Below are 27,444 nucleotides of genomic sequence, written 5' to 3'. Positions count from 1 at the left end.
ATTCCTGGTAAGCATTCTGAGTACTACAGAGAGAACAAACTTTATTCTTAAGAATTGCAGTTCATTGTTTCAGTATGTCCAGTGGCTCAATGAAGGATATATAGGGCTTGCTTTTATTTCCCCTAACCTGGAACTTTTCCTGGGCTTCTGCAGCTAACCAGGATTTGTTGTATTGTTCAAAAATATAAAGGAAAATATATTAGCTACTGCTCTCTGGGAAAGGGATGGCAGTTGGGACAATGAGTAGATTAACTGAGACACTTGAAAAGAAAGGCTATGTTATGAAATGCTTTCAGGTATATGCACTTTGAAAAGCATATTCTCGGGAATCCAAGTTCGTGTTTATGCCCAGGGTTAGCCAAATCCTCCAAAGACTTTACTTAATCTTACACTTCTTGCTGAACTTCAGACTCTACACAGCAGGAAGTGAAAGCTAAGAGTTGTAAACTGGCTGAGTGTTAGAGGGATGCCCTGATATATACAGAGTCTAAATGCAAAGAATAAGAGATTTTCTGTTTTTGTATACATTCTCCCCAGGCACTTAAGGAAATCTCTGTTTGACTACACAGCTAATGCAATAGAGACCTTAGTAACCAATAAATAATAATAGACTTGTCAAGAAAAGTTAATCATCAAACCAAAACCAATAATTATGACAAAGAGCATTATTATACCTTGGGGAGGGGGAAGAATCTGACTTCCAGAGATTCTACTTATAATATTCAAAATGTTCAGTTTGCAACAAAAATTATAAGCTATGCAAAGAAACAAGAAAGTGTGGCCCATATATAGGAAAACAACAACAAAAAAGAATAAATAGAAACTGTTCCTGAGTGAGCTCAGACACTAGGCTGACTAGAATTTAAATCAACTATTTACTTTTTCACTATTAAAAAAATCCACATAAAAGTGGATACACACAGTTCAAACTCATGTTGTTCAAGGGTCAACCATCTAACTAAAATAAAAAATTCACTGGATGAGTTCAGTGTAGATTTGAGCAAGCAAAGAATTAGTGACTTGAAGATAAATCAATTGAGAATACTCAATTTGAGCAAAAGAAAAAAAGAATGAAGATAAATGAGCAGAATTTCAGAAAACTATGGGAGTACACTAATAAATGCACCAAGATATGTATAATGGGAGCATTATAGTGCAAAGAATATAAGGAGAGGAGAGAGAGAAAATATTTGAAGAAATAATGACTAAAAACTTTCCAAATCTAATGAAAGATATACATCTACATGTCCAAGAAGTTCAACAATTCCAAGTTAGATAAAGAGAGCTACACCAAGACACATTGTAACAAACTGTTAAAAGTGAAAGACAAAGAATTCTGAAAGCAGCAAGAGAGAAGCAACCTATATGAGATCCTCAATAAAGTTAACAGCCAATTTTTCAACAGAAACTGTAGGGGTCAATAGATAGCAAAATAACTTACTCAAAATGCTGGAAGAAAACGATCTGTCACTCAGAAATTTTATATCTGGCAAAACTATAATCCAAAAATGAAAAGGAAATCAAAATATTCTCAGATAAACAAAAGATGAGAGTTCAATACTAGTAGAGCTTCCCTACAAAAAATGCTAAAAGTCCTACAGGCTGAAATGAAAGGACAATGAACAGTAATCTGGTATTCACATGGAGAAATAAATAACACTGGTACTCTACACAGGTAGATATAAAAGTATTAATATATATTTTGGGTTGTAAATCAATAATTTAAAAAGAAAAATATATAAAACAATAATTATAAATCTGTGTTGATGGGCAAAAAAGGTACAAATATGTGTTTTGTGAAAATAACAACATAAGTGAGGAAGACTGGGCAAATATTTTGCTTAATATTTAAACTAATTTGGAATTAATTCAAACTAGACTGTTACGAAGTAAGATGTTAATTTTAACCCCTTGGGCAACCACTACAAAAATAACTAAAAAAAAATATTTGACAAAAGAAATAAGAGAAATATGAAAATGACACACTAGAAAAATATATTAATCAAAAATGAAGGAAGTAATGGAGAAAATGAGGAACAAAAAAGATAAAAGACATATAGAAATAACAAACTATAAAAAAACCTTACTTTATCAGTAATTACAATAATTGTAGCTGGATTACACTACCCAATTAAAAGGCAGAGACTAACAAAATGGATTAAAAAACATGATCTAAGTATACACCTTAGACCCAAAGACATAAATAGGTTGAAAGTGAAAGAATGGAAAGATTTTTTTTCTATGCAAACAGTAATCAAGAGAGATAGAATGGCTACAATAATATCAGACAAAATGGATATTAAGACAAAAACTGTTACAAGAGACAGACATAAAATATTGATAAAAAGGTCAATCCATCAGAAGATATATGAATCATAAACATATACACACCTAATAAGAGCCCCAAAATATACAAAGCAAAAACTAACAGTACTGGAGAAAAATATCCATCAACAACAGTGAAGGAGACTTCAGTGTTCCACTTTCAATAACGGTTAGAGCAATTAGGCAGAAGATCAACAAGAAGAACAGAAGATTTGAACAACAGTGTAACCCAATAACCATATAGAGAAAAATCTACCTGGTAACAGTAAAATACACATTTTTCTCAAGTGAACAAGGAACATTTTACACTAAAATACTGAAATCAAACAATGTATCTTCTCTGACTATAATGAAAGGAAAGTGGAAAACAAGATAGAAAGTAACTGGGAAATTTACAAATACAGGGAAATTAAACACATTCTTAACTGATGAGTCAAGGAAGAAATAACAAAGGAAATTATAACATTTTGACATGAATGAAATGAAAACACAATATACCGAAACTTACAGGTGCAGCAACAGTAGTTCAGAGGGGAAATTTGTAACTGCAAAATCTACTTTAAAAAAGAAGAAAGATTTCAAATCAGTACTCTAATCTACTAAGAACTAAAAAAATAAGAGCAAACTAAACCCAAATCAGAGAGAAAGAAAGAACTAATAAAAAGTATAACAAAGATAAATAAAATAGAGAACAAAAAGACACTGAATCAACAAAACCAAAGTTGGTTCTTTGGAAAGTGCAACAGAATGGATAAACCTTTACCTAGGGAAAAAGAAAGAAAATTCATATTACTAAAATTAGGACTAAAAGTGAAGACATTACTATTGATTTCACAGAAATAAAAATTATACTATAAACAATTGTATGCCAAAAATCAAATAACCCAGATAAATCCAGAAATTATGAAAATTGATACAAGAAATCAAAAATCTGGAGGAGACATTGAACAATACGAAATAGTAATCAAAAAAAGTCTCAACAAGGAAAAACTCAAGGCCAGATGGTCTCACTAAAATATTCTATCAAATGTTTAAAAAAGAGTTAACACAAATCCTTTAAAAACTCTTCTACAAAACTGAAGAGGTGGGAATACTTAACTCATTTTATGGTACTAGTGTTACCCTGATACCAAAAACAAATGCAGACATCATAGGAAAAGAATACTATAGACCAGTATTCTTTATGAATACAGAAGCAAAGATTTTAAATAAAATACTAGAAATTAAATCCAACAGCATATTAAAATGATTACATACCACGAACAAGTGGGATTTATTCCATGAGTGTGTGTTTCAGCATAAGGTATATAATCAGTATAATCAGAAATATGATCAATACATTAACAGAATGAAAAAAAATCCACATGATCATCTCAATTGATGTAGAAAAAGCATTTGACATAATTGAACACCCTTTCATGATAAAAACACAAAAAAACCCACAAACAAATAGAAGGCAACTTCCCCAGTTTGATAAAGGGCATCTATGAAAAATCCAGAGTTAACATCCCATTTTTAATGATAAAAGACAAAAAACTCCCTCCTAAGATCAGGATCAAGGATTTCTTCTTTCACCATTTCTTTTCAACATTGTACTAGACGTAATGGAAGTTCTAGCCAGGGAAATTAAATAAGAAAAATAAATAAAAGGCATTATCTTGCATTTGGTAATAGATTCTTAGACATTATACCAAATGTAAAAGGAACAAAGAAAATTTACACAAATAAGACCATCAAAATTAAAAACTTGAGGTGCCTGGGTGGCTCAGTTGGGTAAGCACCTGACTCTTGATTCAGGCTCAGGTCATGTTCTCAGGGTCCTAAGATTAAGCACTGCAGCAGGCTTTGCTCAGCATGGAGTCTTTTGAGATTCTTTTTTCCCCTTCCCTCTATCCCCTTCCCCCATCTGCACACTCTTTCTTTCTGTTTCAATAATTAAGTAAATAAAACCTAAAAAAATTAAAACTTTTGTGCATCAAAGGACATGATCTAGAAAAGCATAAAAGACAACCTACAGAATGGGGGAAAATATTTGCAAATCACTTATCTCATAGTGGTCCAGTACCCAGAATATATAAAGAACATTTAACAACAAAAGATAAATAATCAATTCTTTAAAAACCTCATTTTCTAAAAGAGGCAAAAGATTTGGATAGACATTTTTTCTAAAAAGATATACAAATGGCCAATAAGCAGCAATAAACGATGCTCAGCATAATTAGCATTAGAGAAATACAAATCAAAACCACAATGAGATATCACTTTACACCCAATGACTACAGTTTCATTTTTTTAAATAAGGAAAAAAACAAATGTTGAGCATGTAGAGAAACTAGAAATCTCATAAATTGCTATTGGGTATGTAAAATAATATATCTTGACAGAAAACAGTTTTGTGGTTCCTCAAAAAGTTAAACAGAATTATAGGATTCAACAATTTTACTCCTAGGTGTATATCCAAGAGAATGAAAAAAATGGTGTTTAAACCAAAATTTTCTTTCTTTTTTTTTTTTAAGATTGTATTTATTTATTCATGAGAGACACAGAGAGAGAGAGAGAGGGGCGCGGGTAGAGACACAGGCAGAGGGAGAAACAGGCTCCATGCAGGGAGCCCGACGTGGGACTCAATCCCAGGTCTCCAGGATCAGGCCCTGGGCTGAAGGCGGTGCTAAACCGCTGAGCCACCCAGGATGCCCTAAACCAAAATTTGAACACAGATGTTCATACCAGTATTATTTTAATAACCAAAGAGTGGAACCATCCCAAGTGTCCATCAATTGACCAATGACAAAACAACATGTGGCATACCTACACAATGGAGTATTGTGCAGCCATACAAGGAGTACTGATACATGCGACAATACAGATGAACCTTGGAAACATGTTGTTAAGCAAAAGCAGCTAGATATAAAAAGCCACATATTGTATGATTCCATTTTTCTGTAATGTCCAGAGGGGTCAAAAGCATAGAGACAGAAAGTAAATTAGCAGTTGCCAGAAGGTAGGGAAAGGGATTATGCTTAATTGATATGGTGTTTTTTGGTGGGTAAGAAAATATTCTGGAATGAGATAGAGGTGATGTTGCACAACACTGTGAATGTACTAAAAGCCACTGAACTGTATTTTAAATGGTTAAATGGTGAATTTTATGTTACATGAATTTTACTTCAATTAAGTTTTAAAAGGAATCCTTCCCTACCCCAGTATAATGAAAATGTTGTCCTATATCATTCTATAGAAGCTTTACATTTTGCCTTTCATATTTAGGTCTCCATTAAACTTAGAATTGATTTTTATATACTCTATGAGATAGACAAATCAACTTCATTTTTTAAATTTTATATGGACAAACTATGGTCCCAGCATCATTTATTGAAAAAAGACTTTTTCCATGAGTATGTGGTAAAACTCTATCATATACCAACTGTCCACATGTACATTGGTGGTTTTTGGGCTTATATTCTGTTCCACTGGTCTGTTAATTCTTGCATCAATAATGCAATGTTTTAATTATATCATTTTAAGTCTTGATATTTATAGAACAGGTCTTTCCACTTGGTTCTTTTCCTTATTCAAGAATATCTTGGTTATTATTGGCCTTTGCATATCCATTCTATATAAATTTTAGAAGCAGCTTATCAAATTTATTTCTTCTTTTTTATTTTTATTTTTTTATTTTTATTTTTTTTAAGATTTATTTTTATTTATTTATTTATGATAGACACAGAGAGAGAGAGAGAGGCAGAGACACAGGCGGAGGGAGAGGGAGAAGCAGGCTCCATGCAGGGAGCCCGATGTGGGACTCGATCCTGGGACTCCAGGATCGTGCCCTGGGCCAAACGCAGGCGCGAAACCACTGAGCCACCCAGGGATCCCTATTTCTTCCTTTTTAATTAAACACACACACTCACCACTTAGGAACTGGTAGGATTGTGTTTACTATGTTTGTATAGAAAAGTATAAAAAAGTTTTAAAAGATAATCCTCTAATTAAAGTGTTTATTTCTAGGGCACTGTGAAATCAAATGAGAAAAAATGAGAGGGTAACTCAAATAGGTGTTAATCTTTTTGATTCATTTTAATTTTATTTCTTTTTCATTTTTATTTTTCAATAAGGAGAACATATTCAGGTATTACTTGTACAATTATAAACATTTTGTAAAATATTTATTTATTTGAGAGCGAGCAAGAGAGAGAAAGAGAGAGGGAATATGTGAATGGGGCGAGGGGCAGAGGGAAAAGAATCTCAAGCAGATGCCCCACTGAGCCTGGAGCCCAATGGGGAGCTTGATCCTATGACCCATAAGATCATGACCCGAGATGGTATTACGAGTTGGATGCTTAACTAACTGAACCACTCAGGTGCCCCAATACAAACATTTTTAGTAATAAAAATCATGAGAGTGATTGTTTCAAAATTAAGAAGTGGTATCTGTACTCAACAATTAGGGAGAAGTAAAAGAATGAACACAATGTCTTGTACACAGTTGATACTTAATAATTATTTTCTTTATAATAAAGAAGCAGAAGCAAAAGCTAACTTTTAAGAACTATAAGTTCTGTTTGAGATAGAAGGAATGGAAGAAAGAATTAACTCAAAAATAGTTTAAGCAGAAAGGACAGATGTTTACCCTTGATGGTCTTTATTTTAATACATTAAAAAGCAAGATAAGAGAATAGGGAAAAGGAAGAGGTGAGAAAGGTAAAGATCTGAAAATTGCAATTTGTCAACATGTATAAAGGATTCAATAAGAAATGAACCCGAGGCTTGTCAAGGAGTAGTGAGGATCCACCTAAATAAGCAGAATTTGTAGTGGGTAACATAAGCACCAATGAGAAGAAGAAATCCCAAATCACTTACAAGCAACATTCCTACTTTAAGAGAACTAATCTGTATTTTTATTGTCTTATGTAACTGATAGCATAGAAACTGAGAAAACAATTTGTCTCAGTTGATCTCAAAACATTCTGTAGATATGCAATGTAATTTCAACTGTGAATTATTAAACAACAGAATTTTACCCATCAAGGGAAATTGTAATGAGAATGCATACTTTTTTAAAGGAACTGTGCTAATTCTTTCATCTATGTTGCTTTTTGTTCCTAAAGCTAACTTGACTCATTGGGTGAATACTTCTAAAAGAAGAAACAGAGTTATAATATCAAAATCAGAATACATAACCAAATTATCACATCTCTTTTAGAACTCCATGGTCTTTTGAAATGCCAGTAAGAATACCAATAAAATAAACACATAAGTTTGTGTTTTGATGCCAAGAAAATTAATAAATGAACATACAATTCTCCTTTGAATCATTATTTTTACCACTTACTATATTTGCTTTGAAAAAATGTTTAAATTTACAGAAAAGTTGGAAGACTAATGCAATAGAAGAGTTCTATGATATTTGGATTTAATTTTGGGTAGGCAGTGACCAAGTGTATAATAATTGGAACTAGTATCCGAAAGCAGACATGTGTAGAGCTTCCATAGCAACAGTTTTCAGTCTCAGTGATAATGCTTTTAGAGTCATTGTCCAGGTTGGTGTTTAGTTCCATCATATGTGCCCTTTTGTAGTAACTTCTCTTTTTAAAGACCTAAAAGGTAGGCTGTATTTTCTGAAAATCTAACTAGATACCCAAGTATGCAATACAAGATCTGAACTAGATAATAGAAATAGATTAAAAATATGAATACCTAAAAGGATTAAAAAAATATGTATCATGTATCTTTTCCAGAGCTTCTAATATTGATCCTTTAGAGGGTATGATTGTCACAAAATTTTGCTTAATAACGGAACTGTCAAACAAGTGTATCCTGAGTTTAGTAAGGTATTTGACAAGTCATTCATAAAACTCCTGTGGACAAGACAGACAAAGAAAGTTTGTTTTGATTGGCTAGAAGAGAAATACCTGTTAGCTGGTTAAGCAATCATAACCAGTAGGGTTTCTGGTAGCATGTGAAATGGCCTGTCCTAAAAAAAGGTTCTACCAGTGACTTCAATAAAAGAGTGATTAACATATATACAGGTAACAGAGCTACAAATGACAGGTAATATACTAAATAGCAGATACCAATTTAAAAAAAAATCTCCTTACGCTAGACTGATCAGATAAATGCAGCAAAACAAAAATAAATGTGAACAGTTAGTGGTAATGCAAAGTGGTGCAGCCACTCTAGAAAACGGTATAGAGGTTCCTCAAAAAGTTAAAAACAGAACTTACCCTATGACCCAGTAATTGCACTACTAGGTATTTTCCCAAGGTACAAAAATACTGATTCGAATTGACACATGCTTCCCAATGTTTATAGCAGCATTATCAATGACAGCCAAATTATGCAAAGAGTCTATGTGTCCATTAACTGATGAATGGATAAAGAGAATGTGGAATATATATACAATGGAATATTACTCAGCCATCCGAAAAAATGAATCTTGCCATTTGCAATGATGTGGATGGAGCTAGAGTATATTAGGCTAAATGAAACAAGTCAAAGACAAATACCATATGATTTTACTCACGTGGAATTTAAGAAACAAAACAGATGAATACAGAAGAAGGGAGAACAAAAAAGAGATGGAGGCAAACCATAAGGACTCTTAACTAGAGAGAATACACTTAGAATTACTGGAGGGAAGGCGGGCAAGGGATGGGTTAAATGGGTGATACTATTAAGGAGGGCACTTGTGATGAGCAATGGTGTTATATGCAAGTAATGAATCACTAAATTCTACTCCTGAAACCAATATTATACTATATATTAACTAAAATTTAAATAAAAACTTGAAACAAAAAATAAAATAAAAAGTAGACATTAATACAAAAAAGGAACAGATATGTAAAGACCTGAATTTAGATTAAAATTAATGATAAAAAATCCATAAGAATTTGATTCATACATATATATAAAGAAAAGTCACACTTTATGATTTTGTCTAGACAGTGAACAATGAGGTATAACAAATGTTCCTTAAAATGTAAAACTTCACATATTCATGAGTTTGTTTCTTTACAAGGACTATTTATACTTATTAAAATTATTCTCCTATTGTTTAAAATTATTCAGAATTTTTGTTGTTCTCAATGGTATTAATCAGAATCCTTATTAAAATTTGTTTTGCCATATATACTTGCCTTCCAGGAAAATAGAAGGTATAATCTTGCCTATACCTGCATTTTGGTATCAATTTCTGATGGTTTATATAAACCACTTAGAATAGTATCTGCTGTCTAGTTGGCTTTCAAAAATTATCTCATCATTATTACTATGGTCACTTAATATATTGGTTTACTATAGGGAAAGAGTATGATTATTGTCTTTTCATAGAAGAGTCCCTATACATCATGGGCATTACTAAATATATCTTCATTTTTTCATCTATCTTATAAACGTAGTTAATGGACATCTATTCTTTAGAGATAGATGATATATCATAATTTTTCATGGAACATATTTAACAAATATTTACACAGTGTATAATATGTGCCAAATGTTGGGTATATCGATCATATAAACTAAGAGATGTGATCCTTGTTCTTCATGGACCTTGCAGTCTACATATATAAATTTCAAACCCATGAATAAGTATATAATTTTAAATTGTAATAAGTGCTATAAAGAAAAAGAACAAGATGCTATAGGAGAGTAACTGCAAACAATTTAGACTGGAGGAGACAGATCAAGGTCTTTCTATGAGAGACAAATACTTATACTGGGACAGAAAGAATAAATAGAAGTCAATCAGGCAAAGAATGGGGTTAAGAGGTCCCCATTTAGGGGACATTTTAGGTCCCCTTTTAGGGGACAGCATATTGCCTAATGCAAGAAAAAGCTTGATGAAGGTTAGTGAGCAATGAAGAAAGGGAGAGGAATGGTAAGAAAAGGCCTAGAAGGGATCCCTGGGTGGTGCAGCGGTTTAGCGCCTGCCTTTGGCCCAGGGCGCGATCCTGGAGACCCGGGATCGAATCCCACGTCGGGCTCCGGGTGCATGGAGCCTGCTTCTCCCTCTGCCTATGTCTCTGCCTCTCTCTCTCTCTTTCTCTCTCTGACTACCATAAATAAATAAAAATTAAAAAAAAAAAAAAAAAGAAAAGGCCTAGAAAAGCTGGGGATGGGAGCCAGATCATGTAGAATCTAGCAGAACATGTAGAAGAATCCATTGAAGGTTTCAAGTAGAAAAGTGACATGAAAAAAAAAGTGACATGATTTACTTTGTGTTGTAAAAAACAGACTCTGGCTTTGAGAGGAAGAGCAAACTGAAGAGAGGCTAAAGTAGAACTGATAAGACTAGTCACTGAAATAACTGAGATGAAAGATGATGGTGGATTAGACCAGATTGTTTCCTGGGAATTTATCATGCCAAGTAACTTCAAAATAGACATTGATAAGTCTCATAGGATTTCGTAGAATAAAATCTGGAATAATAAGACAAGTTTTGCATCTCACAAGAATACTGTTATGATAAACTTATAAAATTAGTTCATTTTAGAATATATTTTCTGTATTACACTGTAAGTTCCTCAAGGGGAGGGTTCAAATCATATATAATCATTTAAAAACTCACGGCATCGAGCAAAGTGATATTTATATACATATTAGTGTCAAAAGAAATATTTGGTGAATGAATATAATACAAAATGAAAGGAAAGATAAATAGAGATTGGATTTATGAAAGGCTTTAGGGAGGAGACTGGACTTTACCTAGCACAATACATTTAAAAATTTTTTTTTAATTTTTAATTTTTATTTAAATTCTGGTTAGCTAATATACAGTGTAACATTCATTTCAGATGTACAAGACAGTGATTCAACACTTCCATATAGCACTCAATGTTCCTCATAAGTGCACTTCTTAATCCCACCCCCTATTTCCTCCATCCCCCCACTTACCTCCCCTTTGTTAACCATCAGTTTGTTTTTTATAGTTAAGAATCTGTTCTTGGTTTGCCTCTCTCTTTTTTTCTCCCCTTTGCTCATTTGTTTTGTTTCTTAAACTCCACATATGAGTGAAATCATATGGGTATTTGTCTTTCTCTGACTGACTTATTTAGTTTAGCATTATACTCTCTAGCTCCATCCATGTCATTGAAAATGGCAAGATTTCATTCTTTTTTTTTTTATGGGTTATAGTCCATTATATGTGTGTGTGTGTATGTATATTTCTTGATCCATTCATTAGCCAATGGAAACTTGGGCTGTTTCCGTAGTTTGGCTATTGTAGATAATTGCTGCTTTAAAGACTGGGGTGCAAGTATAACTTTAAATCAATATTGCTAAATTCTTTGGATAAATACCTAGTAAAGCATTTGCTGGATTGTACAGCAGTTCTATTTTTAACTTTTTGAGGAACCTCCATACTGTTTTCCAGAGTGGCTGAACCAGTTTGAATTCCCATCATTAGTGCAGGAAGGTTCCCTTTTCTCCATATCCTTGCCAACATCTGTTGTTTCTTGTGGCACAAGAATACTTAAACTAAGGGATAGGCCTTGCAACTAAACTCAACAATTGTGTGTATGAGCCTTTAGAGAGGGGCAGTGGCATTAACTACATTTCCAAAGGAGGTAACAACTTATAAAAATGTAATAACCACAGAGTTAGGCCTTATAGGATGCCTAAACGTTGAATAAGGAGAAAGAAAGGATTGTTCAATCGGGCAAAGAAAGAGGAAGTATGAATGGAGAATTGTATAAGTATTATCTGAAAGTTGAGTTAGAATCAGTGAGGTGATCAACCTCCTAAAATAACAAATATTTACTTTTATACAGATACTGTGTTAAGTGCTTTTATATCCATTTTCCTATGTGAATATCCATAACTTAGACATTAAGTAGTAACAAAGTTGGTATTATTGTTATTCCTATTTTAGAGAAGACTGCAGCTTAGAAATAAAAAAGTACTACCCCAATGTCATAGAGCTGACAGAACTAAAAATATCTGATGCCAAAGTTAATGCTGTTTTGTAAGGTACAATGCATATTGCTTCCCATATTTGAAAAAGGTCTTTGTAGCTTATTTTAATAAGGCTTCTTACTTATTTTACTGATAATAATAGTTAGTTAGCTTCATGAAAAACTTGTAAGAACATCTATTTATTAGGTCAAATAATTACTACTATTTCTCAATACATACACACATAATCGGGCTACAATATTACTCAAAGGTCAATGCTAGGAAAAAACAATTGGCATCCTACCAAGTCATCCTTTAACTAACAACTACAGTAGTGTTACAGAAACTTCTTGACTTTTTAAATTCACATTTTGAGAAAATCAACATTTTTTTTTTTAAAAGCACATGGACATTTTAGGCAAAAATTTTACTTGTGTTTTGAAAACATCCATGCACTTTGTATTCCTTTCATATGACCGGAAAAATTTTATCGAGACAAAAAGTATCAGGTGTCCTGTGTAGGGGACCATTCTGGATTATCTTCACTGTCTATTGTCTTTCAGATATTTTACAACTCCAACTTGCAAAAAACTGATAGTAATGTACAAATGGTTTGTATCCAAATGATTCTTTTGTCCAATAGAAGTGCAATGGGCTGCTTTGCATTATCTGCTTTGCAGATAATGACTAAATGTTGCATCTTTTTTTGAAAGATTTAAAAAAATTTATTTATGAGACAGAGAGAGACAGAGAGAGAGAGAGAGAAGCAGAAGGAGAGGCAGGCTCCCTGAAGAGCAGGGAGCCTGATGTAAGGGTCGAATTCAGAACCCTGGGATCATGACCTGAGCTGAAGGCAGATGCTCAACCAACTAAGCCACCCACCCAGGCGCCTCCTAAATGTTGCATCTATTTGTAAATTCATTTTCATGTTCTTAGTGCTTATATATTTGTGTTTGAACTTTCCTGTGAAGCAGTTGTAATACCTTTCTGGTTCCCTCAATAATTAATGTATGAAATAACACCTTGGATATGTATTCATTTAGTATTGGTAATAAAGTTATGATTTTACCTTCAAAAATTATTAACAGTTTCAGAGACCATCTACCAAGACACCAAATGAATTCAACTGATAGGACCAGGTAAACCACATTGCTGAAGGAGCTTATTTGTAAGCACTTGCTAAGCCCACAGGTATCTTATTGTTGCAATCATAGGTAAATCCCAAAAGCCAATTGAACTCTTTTTTTTCCTTTGCTCATTTGTTTTGTTTCCAATTCCACATGTGAATGAAATTATATGGTATTTATCTAACTTATTTCGCTTAACATTATATTCTCTAGCTCCATCCATATCATTGCAAATGGCAAGATGTCATTCTTTATCATGACTAAATAATATTCCGTGTGTGTGTGTGTGTGTGTGTGTGTATGTGTGTGTGTGTGTACACATACCACATCGTCTTTATACATTCATCAATTGATGGACATCTGGGCTGCTTCCATTATTTGGCTATTGTAAATAATGCTGCTATAAATATAAACATAGCGGTGCATGTCTCCCTTTGAATTAGTGTTTTTGTAGTTTGGGGGTAAATACTCAGTAGCACAATCCTGGATTGTAGGGTAATTCTATTTTTAGCTTTTTGAGAAACCTCCATATTGCCTTACAGAGTGGCTGTACCAGTTTACATTCCCACCAATAGTGTATGAGGGTTCCTATTTCTCCACATCCTTGTCAAGACTTCTTGTTTCTTGTGTTATTGATTTTAACCATACTGATAGGTGTGAGGTGATATCTCATTGTAGTTTTGACTTGGATTCCCCTAATGATGAATGATGTTGATCATCTTTTCATGTGTCTGTTGGCCATCTGGATGTCTTTAGAGAAATGTCTACTCATATCTTTTGTACATTTTTAAATTGGATCTCTCTAAGGATTTTAAGCCAAATTTCACTTGTTTCTTTTTCTTCTTTTTGCCTCTCACTTTATTTTATTTTAAAGATTTTATTTTTTTATAAGAGAGAGTAGATGAGAGAGAGTCAGAGACAGAGAGAGCAGGAGCAGGGGCAGAGGAAGAGGGAAAAGCAGACTCTTTTGAGCAGAGTCTGATGTGGGGCTTGATCTCAGGAGTCTGGGAATCATGACCTGAGCTGAAAGCAGAAGCTTAATCAACTGAGCCACGCAGGCACCCCATTGCCTCTCATTTTATATCCATATTAAGGACTGAGATTTTTTGGCATCCATTGTCTAAATTATTACTGTTTAGTCAGTATACTTATCAGTTTAATCTTTTCTAACCTGGAACTTTTTACAAACTATCATTCAGCCAGTGACTAAAACAAGTGATATGTATCCTTACAAGTTTTTATCTAAAGATTCATAATCTCAGAAACTATATCAAGACTCAACTCTCTAAATGGTTTCACTGAGACTATATTGAAGGAAAAGAGAAGATGATGAAAACTCATGAGGCAAAATGAAAAGTTAATAGAAATTAAATGAGTCTGACCAATTTGTTTATATTTTAAAGCTTAAAGTGATCCTTTTACCAGCTTATCTTAATTAAGCTAGGTAATTAATCTAAAGGTATGTGATAAAATTGTGGAAAGAAAAAAATACCTTCCAAGCAATGAATTTCTTGAAGTCCTGTGATAAAAGCTCACTGTCACATATGACAGAATCTTGATGATATTAGAGTATTTCAGGCACAGGAGAAACTCTATTAATTAAGTTCCTTGGTTATGCTCAATGGCACTCACACTGAAAAAAAGCATGCTGAAGATCCTTCAGAATAAAGCATATCTTCCATAATATGTTATAGCCTATCTCCAAGGATAGGAGGTAGACGGTATGCTTGCAAAACCATCAAAGCAAAAGCCTATTGTCTTACCCGTTCATCTGCACTGCCTGTTGCATGATGGGAATAATTGATGAGACCAGGAATGGGCTGCTCACCGTGTGCCATGATAACAGCTGGACTGGTGTAGAATGGATGCTTCTAATGCACAACACATAACAACTATGAATATAGTGACAGGAAAACATGAAACTATACAAGCAAAATGACTGGAAAGGAAAAGGGTGATGAATGAAATGAAACGATGAAATGTCCAAAATTTTCAAATGTAGAATGACAATATCCAGTTAGACCTCAAACGTCGTAAGCTTTTTCTTAAGATTGAAATTGATGGTAAATTTTACTCTTTTAATTAATAATAAAAGAGTAAGAAGATTTAATGATTTAAAAAGTACCTATTTAACCAATCAGTTCCATAAAAACAAAATAAAACAAAACAAGACAAAAATCACATACAACTTAAATACTTATTAGCCTTCAAATGTTGTAAGCTTTTTCTTAAGGTTGAAATTGATGGTACTTTTTACTCTTTTAATTAATAATAAAAGAGTAAGAAGATATAATGATTTAAAAATATGCCTATTTAACCAATCAGTTCCATAAAAACAAAACAAAACAAAACAAGGCAAAAAATCACATACAACTTAAATACTTACTAGCCTTAAGTAAGGACTTAATGGATAACAGAACAGATCTGGAGACAAAATCATTTGGTCTTCGGTGAAAGAACTACCTACTGGTTGTCTAAATGGACACCTTAAAAAGATCTCTATGATCCTTTCTAATCTATGTGTTGTCAAAAACTGCCTCAAGCTATGCTCATAGTCAATATATCAAGATGATAACTCTAGGAATCCCTTTATAGAATAAGTTTAGGTTTTCAATATTGTACTTTTGATCAATGAACAATCATTATTCCCAGAAGTGATACGTTATTTTCTGAAGATTTTAAAGCATACTGGGTGGATTATACTAGGTATGCATAATAATGTAAATGATGTTCTATGACTAAGATGACTAAATTTATGCAATTACCTTGTGGTACTCTATTTACTGCCAAAATTGTCCAAAGAGAATCTATAATACTTTGGTAATATTCTAATAATATTTATTACTTTATTGAATAAAAGATGCAAATACATTATATCTATTTCCTCTCTATACCACTAGGATAATTTAGGTCAAGAAACATTTAAATAAGTGTTAATTGCTGAAAAATCTTGTCTTTAAAAAAAATACTAATCTTTCTGAACTAATTTTTTGAATCAATGTAAGTTCTCTTACCTTTAGTTTGCTGTTCCTTTATGAATGTGAATATTTTGTGTTTTAAATATAAACATTGTATATTTAATATGACAACAAAAATGACATTTCCAAAGAACTCTTAAATCTCATATTTTATCTATTTGCCTATTACTTCAATAGGTAATAGCAGTATCTTTAATGTCTCAGAACTGAGAATAAAGTTTAATGCTTTCAAGGACTCTATATTATGAAGGGAACATAGCTGTGGAGCATCATGAATATCCTGGTTCTTTTTAAAGGATGCCCTGAAGAGGTACTGAGTTTATGAAAAAATGGGATGGAAAGAGGGATGAAGTCAGTACATTTACCTATGGTTCCTTTGGATCTTTGGGTCTCAGTCAGCAAGCTTACCTTGGCAGCAATGGCTGCTGCAGTTATATGTGATGAAGAACTGTCTTCTGTTGAAGCAACACCACTGTCTTTCTTCTCTTCTTCCTCTTCCTCACATTGAACCCCTTTGTCTTCTGTCTGTTTATGGGGGCTAGTTGTGGGAGGAGGGGAAAGAGGTGGTGGTGGGGAAGGTAAATCTTCAAGTTCATCATGCACTTCCTTTACTTTTACAATGGCATCACGTAAAAGGTCAATGGCATGAGGTAGAGCTGGCAGTATAAACTGAAAGCATTCCTGTATGCAAGAGGAAGAAAAAGAAATGAAGATAAAGTACTTTTATAGGCATATAAAATGGTAACAATCAAGCTTATTTGTGATTTTGTATCTATCTCTCCATCTATCTCTGCTATTCATTCTATAAGAATGAATCATATTGAAAATATTATCTTTGCAGTGTGAAATATGAAGTAAATACAGTACATAGTATTCCCTGTAAACTGGAAAACTACATACTTTTACAATATTTTTTTTATAGTAAAATTTCTATACAACTTTGGGTTTCAAAGATGCATTATGGAAAAGGCAGGAAACAGTTTTTATCTTCCTAGTTAGAGCAGAACACTAGAATTAACAAACATATTGAGGACTGATTTATTTTATTCATAGAGCCAAAGTTCTGATTATTATCATAAAGTACAGCTAGGTAACATTGTGCAATATGTAAAAATAGATATGTTTGTACAGAGCACTGCCTAAAAATCAATATAGTTTCCTGCTCAAGTGCCCATCATTACCTATAATGTGTTAGCAAAAGAGAATAGGTGAGAACTTTAAATTCAGAACACAGGCCAGATGTTTGGGGAATGTGTTTGGGAAAAGGCCTTTTTCTTTTACATTTATAGTAACTTACCTTAAAATTTAAGATGTAGAGAAGTATCTTAAAATTTACAGAGGATTATGGGAATTAGTAAGGGTACCTAATCTTTTGACTTCTCTTTGTATGGCTCAATCATTTTAGTGATAAAGATTATATAGCAAAGAATTTAATCTCGACCTAGAGCTCTGCCTTTACTTTCAGCTTTTGGGAAGTGAACTCTAGTTTCTGGTCTTGCCTAAGAGGAGTGTCTTTGTTTGCCTGGGAGATTTGGCCACTGGACAATCTAACAATAAGGATTATTATGAGGACTTTGGGAAACATGATATTAGTTTTGCCTCTGGAAGGAATGGAGACTAAAGGCATAAATTTCCCCTCTGGGATGGTTAGACTAAAGGTCAACCATGTGGGTAATATGTGATCAGTCCTAATAAGAACTCTGGACATCAAAGGCAAAGGTGAGTGTGCCTAGTTAGTGATACTCTGTGTGTATTGTCTCCTTTATGGCCAAGAAGAGGTAATGTGGTCCGTGGCTCCATGGGAGAGGATGACCGAAGTTCCTTGTTTGGTATCTCTTAGGATTTGCCCTATGTACTACTTCTCTTGATTGATTTCAGTCTGTATTCTTTCCCTGCAATACACCATAACTGTGAGTATAGCAGCTTTCAGTGAGTTTTGTGAGTCCTTCTAGTTAATTATTAAAATTGAGGGTGATTTTAGAAACCCACTGAATTGTAAATTGGTATCAGAAATGAGGGAAGTCTTATGGAGTGCTCCAAGTTTATAGTTGGCTAACTTTTGCAGTTGGCTAACTTTTGCAGTTAGCCCGAACTCCTTACAGTTGGTGTTAGAAGTGCGACTCACTAGAAAGATCCTGACTCATGTGATCATGAAACATGATCTGGGCAAAGAAATGAAGAGGGTGGGGATGATGAATCTGTAGAGCCTGGATAAACACAGGATCACTTACAGTATGGAATTATAGCTGTGCTGTGATTAGTTACTGGAGATAAAAGTTAGCATTAGAATTTTGAAATGAAAGATCTAATTTTTAAGGAGTTGTGTCATTGGATGCATAAAAAAATAAGGTAAATTTACCATCTTTTGGTGATTGCTATTTGCACTAGCTAAACAAAAGGAAGAATGCTGGGGTATATCCTGAGGCTACACCAAGCTTAGATTTTGGCTGATTTAACATATAGCTGCTAGCTCCTGAGCTGCTTCCAAAGAAAAGTGTTATGCTGAAGCAATACAAAGTAAATAAAGTTAGACTTATTCATAAAACAGTGGGGAAAGAGAAATGAGAGATTCAAGGGACTTGTCCTATCAGGGCAGAAGTATTTAAATGATTACTAAGAAGTGGATGAATAAAGTGAGCACTGTTGTGGGCAAAAGAAAGGTGTTAATGTAGCAACATTATGGGAGCAATGGTCTCCCAATCATTAAGGGTCCTAAACAATCTATTTATCCTAGTTTGAAGGAATTTTAAAAGCTAGGAGGCAAAGATAACTAAAAGAAACCACCTTGAATCACCTTAAGTGATGGTCCCATAATCTAATCAAGAGAAGGCCTGACAAAGGAGTCTGAAAATTCCTTGGTCCAACCCAGGTTTAGAAATCCAAGGCCATACATATACACATAAATGGACAGAATGGTCATGGGATGGAGAAGATACTTTTCTGGGATTCCTCAACATGGGACCCACCATGTACTATCATTCTAATACCTCTTGAAGTTCTTTCTTTCTTTCTTTTTTTTTTTTTTCTTTTACCTCTTGAAGTTCTAATGAGAGGTACAGTTAGATTGGAAGCATACAGGGATATAACAGTTGATAGAATTACAGTTGGGATGACAATTAGAATGTCTGGACAGTGAACTTTATATGAAGTGGTCAGTCTCCTTTACACCTGAATGTATTATGGGGATGGATATTGTGTTTGACTGGATAATTCTTCCTCTACCTAGTATTGTAAAACAGAAAGCATATAAATCTGCTCTTCCACCAATATATAATGTACATACTAAGGGGGAACAAATAAGATTGCCTGAGTCTACACATAGGTCATTAATATGCTGTACAACAGCCCTGTGTGAAGGGCAAATTGGGTTTCTGGAAAAAATCTGTGAGTGCCACATAGCAACAACTGCTGGGACTTTGGGCCAGAAATTTCCCATTTGAGAGACAATTACTAGCTTGCTATTGGACTTTAATTGAGACTGCCCTTATGACTGAAGAACATAAAATAATCTTGAAACCTGAAATATCCATAATGTTTTGGGCAATATCAGAGAAATGCTCTAATGGAGAAGGCAATGCCCAGGAGAGTTCCATAATAAAATGGAAATGGTGCATATAGGATCATGCTACCAGGAGAATGCAAGGAGGTACTCACGAGCAGGTAGCCTCTTTTCACCTAGGGCCGACTTCGGAACCACCTGAGGAGCTGCTGGATCCTATGGCCACTTGGGCCACTTGGGCGGTGCCCTATAAACAGCTTTCTATTGATCAACAAAGAGCTGCTTGATTTATGGATGGCAATTCCAAGGTGAAGGGACAGCATCCTGATTGGAAGGCCGCCACTCTGATTGAAGAAGGTAAAAACAAATCAGCTCGATAGGCTGAACTGCATGATGTTTGCCCTTATGTTTGGGTTTTAACCAACTCATAGGAAGTGTCCAGTGACCTGGCAATATGGTCAGGCAGAAGGACAAAGGAAAATTTGACTATTAAATGGATGCTTGTATGGGGCATGGCCTATGGAAATCACTCTGGGAATATAAGGGGTATATTAAAATAAGATACATCAATGCCTGTCAGAAGAACCCCCGTTCAGAATTGGAAGCTAATTGGAACTGGTGAGCAGATATCCCAGTATGCATGCTTGACATGGCACGTGGGTCCATGAGATGAGTTGGCAATGGGGGACTGTAACAATGCAGATATAGGTTGAATCGATAAGTCTTCTTGCAGCCTCTGAGGCACAAAATGCCCATGAGAACTGTTCTGTCTGCTAACAAAAAAGACAGACAGCAGAAAGTTAGGCAGCAGATTCCATAGGGGAAAGTCCTGCACATAGCTAGCAAGTTGGACTGGTGCTGCTAGTCCCTTGAGGCTACAAATGAATCCTAACAGGAATATACATTTACTCCGGACTGGGCTTTGCTTACCCAATGGCAGATGCAAATACTCAGTGTACTATAAAAGGACTAGAACAGAAAATATTGTACCAATGACTGCAGTCCCATTTTTTTAGACCAAGGTACACACTTTCATATACAGAGCAATGATTTGATAGAAAATTGGAATGGGCTATGGAAACATTTGTTGTCTAAAAAAGGAGAACATGGCTTATATGCTCTCATCAGTGTGTGGTCACATTCAACATGAGGGAGGCGAAAACAGGGTCCCTACTAAATAAATACATATAGTCCTCAACTCTTCTAGGGAAGAGTTGACTGGGGCAGATGCTGGTCTGACTACACTTTTTTCTTAGGACTATACTTTTTCTTTCATCACATCACATCAAAGTCTTTTTTTTTTTTTTTTTTTTTTTTTTTACCTGATGCTGTTGCACTAGGATCAGGGCTGCAACTGTGCATGCCAGAAGCAGGATGATTCTTAAGCAGAAACTATTAACTGTACCTTTAAACCTTTATGTCAGAGTTCCTAAGGGCCTGATGGGGTAGATTATGCCTGACTCCATCTGGCCAAATTGGGATTGATACTGAATGCAGTTATATTGACTGGTGTTTGAGATTGCTCACTAGTTCTGTACTTATGAAACCCTATCTTGTATGATTGGAAAAGGAAAAGTTGGTGGCACTTGTTAAATGAGTATTACTGGTGGAAATCTGGACCAGCACAGTGGCCAAATCAACAGTCACATTAAGAGATTTTAAGAGGAAAAGTCTGAGTATAAATGAAGAGAAGGAGGAATGGTAGCTGGAGGTAAAGGAATGAATAAATGGGTTATGCAATGAAGGAGAACCAATATATAGGTAACTTAAAATCCTTAGAACAAGAGAGGATATTGTTTCTTAGCTCAGTTATAACATATGCCAGAAAGGTTAAAGCTGTATGTTGCTGAGACTACTGCTTTGGGAACCTGACAAGCCTGTAAACCTAAGTAGCATAGCTCTGGGAGACATTTTGATCATATGATATGATAATAGGCTAGGCTAACTGTTAATGTCTGTATAGAACTCCAGTAGTGTGCCAGTTATCTTTTAACTCCTATTTCAAGTTATATCTACAACTTCACTGTGAAATGTTATAATACTGGCATTGCTAATAAGATTATAAATACTGACATTGATAGTCATATGTATTGGGAAATTGAGTTAAATCCCCCTCAAAATGTAATACCAATAGAAAATGACTGGCCTGAACAGGACAGCTAATGTCTGTGGTAAACAGTTCTGAGCAAGTGTATCATAGGATACAAACAGTAGCAGATCAAGGTAAAAAATTAATATATTAGCAAAAAATATGAAATGTGTGTAAAGGTTTTAGAGGATAAATTAGCTATTTCTTAAATTTATCCCTATCCCACACTGGCTTCTCCAAATCTCAGACATATTCACACTGATAATGTTGCTATATCTGTAATATAAATGCTATAGTACATAATAGATGCCCAGCCAGAAAAATACAATCATTTTTCTGTGAGAGAGCCTTGGCCAAAAGCCAGGAAGTAGCTTGTGTAATGAATTAACTTTACCCCACGAGAGTCTGGCTTTTGCGCTCAGTTACTGGGATGTGACAGGAGTGTCTTTGTTACCTGGGAACTTTGGCCACCAGACATTGTAACAGTGTGATTTATGAAAAGGGCTTTGGGCATTTTTTATCAATTTTGCCTCTGGAAGATGCTGGAGACTAAAGGAAATAGTCTAACCTTTGGAAAGGGCTAGAGACTAAAGGTCAGCATTATGGGTAGTACATGATGAGCCCCAGTAAAACTCTAAACACCAAAGGCTTGGAGCTTTCCTGATTGGCAATACTTCCTGTGCTGTTATACACTGATGCCAAGAGAGTAATGCATTCATGATTCTACAGGGAGAGGATAACAGAAGGTCTGCATTCGGTACCTGTCTTCTACTCTTGGTTACTTTTAATGTGTATCTTTTCTGTGTCATAAACCATAACCGTCAGTATATCTATCACCATATCTTTTGGTGAGTCTTTTTAGTGAATTATTGCAACTGAGGGAGGTTTTGGGAATGCACTGAATTGCAACTGGTGTCAGAAGTGAGGGCAGTCTCATGGAGTGCTCCAAGTTTTTTGTGGGCTAACTTTTGAAGTTGGCTAAAACTTGACACTAAATCATATAAATTTCAAGGTTGCTTACCTGAGATCCTTTCTTGCTACCTGGCAGGTTAATTATGAGAGTTTTCCCTCTGATTCCACATACAGGCCTGAAAAGGAAAGAGAAAATGGATGAATACTAAATTGCAGGGAATGATTGGTTTAAATACATTTAAGAACAAGTTCAATCATTGTGAACAACTGTTTTAGAAAAAATTATCACAACTAGAGATTCACCAATTGCTATACAAATTGGGCCCTTTGGCTGAAGTTTTTACAATAATAGTGTGATAGATTGGAAAAATGTACTGAACATAAAATCAGAATAAATTAGCCAATTTAAAGAAATAATGGCCAAAATATCTTCTTTCTCTAACATTCTTTATATCTCACACAATTCTAAGATTTCAATAAGAGAAATGTGTTAAAAATGTTTAGCACAGAAATATTTATGTTCAAAAGTCTAACACAAAAAGCACTCAAGAAGTGAGACTCACATTGGTGCTCTTGTTTCTTAGAAAAGGGTGTAAGTCTTAAAGTAAAATAAAGTTTCTCACAAATGAATGGCAGTTGGGAACTCAGCTGCTGATGGATCAATTGAAAAACATGGGCAAGTTAAAGTAGAAAGGACTTTCAGAGATCACTGTAAATTTCCAAGCCACTTTTAAGCTAAGTAACTAGATAAGAAACATAAACAATGGAAAAGCACTGGAAGTTAGGATTCAAGAGTTGAAGGCCTGGATTTCATATAAGAGTTGGAATCATGCTCTGCCAATAATTGGCTGGGTTACTTTACCTGGTAACATCTCATTTTCATCATCTGAAAACAATAGATTAGTTTATTTCTAAAATTTTACAACAGATTTTAAAAGTCATGTAAGAATCTTTCCCCAAAACAGAAGTTTGAGGGGAAAATGAGTTTACTCTTTAACTACATTCACTGTGAAATAATCTAAAATTGTCTTACATTTTATTGTTTTTTCTTGTGTCCTATTCACAAAGAGTCAATAGCTATTTATTTTAAAATTTCCATATTCTTTTAAATTGAGATATAATTGACAAATAACATTGCATTAATTTTAGATGTAAAAAATGATGTGATACACACATATGTATATTTAAAGATTTTATTTATTTATTCATGAGAGACACACAAAGGCAGACACATAAGCAGAGGAAGAAGCAGGCTCCCTGTGGTGAGCCCCATGTGGGATTTGATCCCAGAACCCTGGGATCATGCCCTGAGCCAAAGGCAGATGCTCAACCACTGAGCCACCCAGGTGTCCCTTGTGTATATATTGTGAAAAGATTACCACAGTAAGTTTCGTTAATATCCATCACTACACAGCTACTAAGTATTTTTTCTTGTAAAGAGAGCTCTCATAATCTACTTTCTTAGAAACTTTCAAATATACAATACAGCAGTATTAACTATAGTAACCATACTGACATTACATCCTCAAGATTTATTTATCTCATATATGTGAGATTATAAAGTGTTTATCTTTCTCTAACTTATTTTACTTCACATAATGCACTCAGGTCCATCTATGTTGGTGCAAGTGGCAGAATAACCTTTATTTTTATGGTTCAGTAATATTCCATTGTACATGCATACCACAATTTCTTTATCCATTCATCTGTCAGTAAATATAGGTTGTTCCATGTCTTGGCTATTACAAATAATTCTACAATGAACATGGGGGTGCAGACACCTTTCCAAGATAGTGATTTCATTTCTTTTGGTAGGTACCAGATGGAAATGCTGGATCATGTAGTGGTTCTATTTTTAAATTTTTGAGCAACTTTCAAAATCTTTTGAAATAGTGGCGTTTCATAGTGGCTGAACCAATTTACATTCCCACTAACTTTACGTCTTATCTCATCTTTTTGTAATAGCCATTCTAACAAATGTAAAGTGGTATCCCGTTGTGATTTTGATTTCCATTTCCCTGATGATTAGTGATATTAAGCATCTTTTCATGTACCTGTTTGCCATTTAGATGTCTTATTATTTGGAAAAATGTCTATTTAGATTCTTTGCTCATTTTTTTTATTGGATTTTTTTCTACTGAGTTTTATGAGTTCTTTATATGTTTTGGATAATAACTTCTTATCAGATATATAATTTGTGAATATTTTCTTCCATTCCATAGGTTGCCTTTTCATTTTGTTGATGACTTCCTTGGTTGCACAGGTTTTTAGAATGACATAGTCCCATTTATTTTTGCTTTTGTTGCCCTTGCTTTTGGAGTCAAATCCAGAAAAACACTGCCAAGAATTATGTCTAGAAGCTTATTCTCTATGTTTTATTCCAGGAGCTCTATGGTTTTAAGTAGTCTTACATTCAAGTCTTTATATTGAGTTTTTTCTATAGTTTAAGACAGTGGTCCTATTTCATTCTTGTTCATGTAACTGTCCAGTTTTCCCTCTATTTATTGAAGACAAATATCCTTTCCCCATTGTATATTCTTTGTTTCCTTGTTGTAAGTTCGATTGACCATATATGCGTGGGTTTATTTATGGCTACTCTATTTTGTTCCACTGATCTTCTGTTTTTATGCCAGTACCATATTGCTTTGATTACTACAGCTTTGTAATAAATTTGATCAGGAAGTGTGATGTCTTCAGTTCTGTTCACTTTTCTCAAGATGCTCTGAACATTTGGGGTCCTCTGTGTTTTCATTAGGAATGAATGTTCTATTTCTGTAAAAAATGCCATTGGAATTTTGATAGGAATTGTACTGGATCTGTAGATTGCTTTAGGCAAAATGGACATTATAACAATATTAATTATTTTAATCCATGACCATGAAATATCTATTTATTTGTGTCTTCCTTTTTTTTTTTCAATGTCTTGCAGTTTTCAGTGTGTAAGATTTTCACATCCTTGGTTAATTTTATTCCTAGGTATTATATTCTTTTTGATGCAATTATTAATGGGATTTTCTTAATTTCTCTCAATATTAGTGCATAGAAATGCAACTGATTTTTATATATTGGTTTTGTATCCTGCAACTTTACTAATTGGTTTATTAGTTTTAATAGTTTATTTTGGTGGAATCCTTAGGTTTTTTTTTTTTTTACATATAGAAGCATGCAATCTGCAAATAGATAGTTTTATTTCTTTTCTGATTTGGATGACTTTATTTTTTTTCTTGCCAAATTGCTCTGGCTAGGACTTCCGGTGCTATGGTTGAATAAAAATGGTGAGAGTAGGCATCCTTGTTTTGTTCCGATCTTAGAGAGAAAGCTTTCAGTTTTTCAGCATTGAGTATGATGTTAGCTGTGGACTTGCCATGTACATTATTGTATTCAGGTACCTTTCTTCTATATCCATATTGTTGAGAGTTTTCATCATGAATGGATGTTAAATTTTTCAAATGCTTTTTCTGCATCTGTTGAGAGGATTATGTGATTTTCTTTTTATGCTTTATTTTGTTATTGTGGTCTATCACATCAATTGATCTGTGGTTGATAAATCATTGTAACCCTGGGGGAAAAATCCTACTTCATCATGGTTCTTTTAATGTACTGTTGTACTCAGTTCACTAATTTTTGTTGAGGAATTTTACATTTATTCATTAGGGATATTGACCTGTATTTTTCTTTTCCTGTAGTTTTCTTCTCTGGTTTTGCTATCAGGGTAATGCTGATCTTATAAAATGAGTTTGGAAGTGTTCCCTCCTCTTCTATATTTTGGAAGAGTCTGAGAAAGATTAGTATTAATTCTACTTTAATGGTTTCATAAAATTCACTAGTGAAGCCATATGGTCATTGAATTGGGTCAGTGAACCCCAGCTTTCTTTGGTTTTCCATTTGAAAATTTTTTTTTCCTCCTTTCATTTTCAATATACATGTGTCCTTATATCTGAAGGTTTCAAATGACTGATTCAATTTTCCTACTGGTAATTGGTCTGCTCAGATTTTCTATTTCATGACTAAGTCATGGAAAATTGTATGTTTCTAGGAATTTATCCATGTCTTATAGAATTGATCACAGTAGTGTCTTATGACCTCTGTATTTCTGTAGCATCAATTCTAATGTTTCCTCTTTTATAAATGATTTTATTTAGTTGAGTCCTCTTTTATTATTTTTTTGTGAATCCATTTTTTAATCTTTTCAAAGTATCAGCTCTTTATGTCATTGATATTTTCTGTTGTTTTTTAAGTCTCTACTACCTTTGTTTCTGCTCTGTTCTTTATCTCCTTCCTTCTAATAACCATGGGCTTTAGTAACTTGAGCTATAAAGTTTAGTTATGGCCTAAAGTTGTTGGTATTTATTGCTATGAACTTCCCTCTTAGATTGCTTTTGCTTCATCTCTTAGGTTTTAAGTATGCTATATTGCCATTTTCATTTTTCCCAAGATGTTTCTTGATTTTGCTTTTGATTTGTTTTTTCACCCATTGGTTGAATCTCCATATATTTGTGATTTTTCCAGTTTTCTTCTTGTAACTGATTTCTAGTTTCATTTCTAGAAACGATAGTTGATATGATTTAAATCTAATTAAATTTATTAAAAATTGCATTGTGGACTAATATATGATCTATTATA

General features: G+C 34.0%; 1 protein-coding gene across 14 annotated transcripts in view; it reads right to left on the bottom strand.

The window, feature by feature from the left end:
- GPHN (gephyrin) overlaps positions 1-27,444 on the bottom strand; it is a 620,043-nt gene that overhangs the window by 211,474 nt on the left and 381,125 nt on the right. For 8 of the 14 annotated variants that reach the window (XM_077909682.1, XM_077909670.1, XM_077909673.1 and 5 more), the window contains 3 exons: positions 22,931-22,997; positions 16,730-17,002; positions 15,107-15,214 (listed from right to left, as the gene is read on the bottom strand). In XM_077909682.1, the coding sequence (XP_077765808.1) occupies positions 15,107-15,214; positions 16,730-17,002; positions 22,931-22,997 (448 nt within the window). The remainder of the gene's footprint in view (positions 1-15,106; positions 15,215-16,729; positions 17,003-22,930; positions 22,998-27,444) is intronic. The other 6 variants (XM_077909675.1, XM_077909677.1, XM_077909680.1 and 3 more) reach the window with 1 other exon arrangement.

This window comes from Canis aureus, chromosome 9, assembly GCF_053574225.1.
Source record: "Canis aureus isolate CA01 chromosome 9, VMU_Caureus_v.1.0, whole genome shotgun sequence".
Lineage (NCBI taxonomy): Eukaryota > Metazoa > Chordata > Mammalia > Carnivora > Canidae > Canis > Canis aureus.
This window is presented reverse-complemented; position numbering and strand designations above follow the sequence as displayed.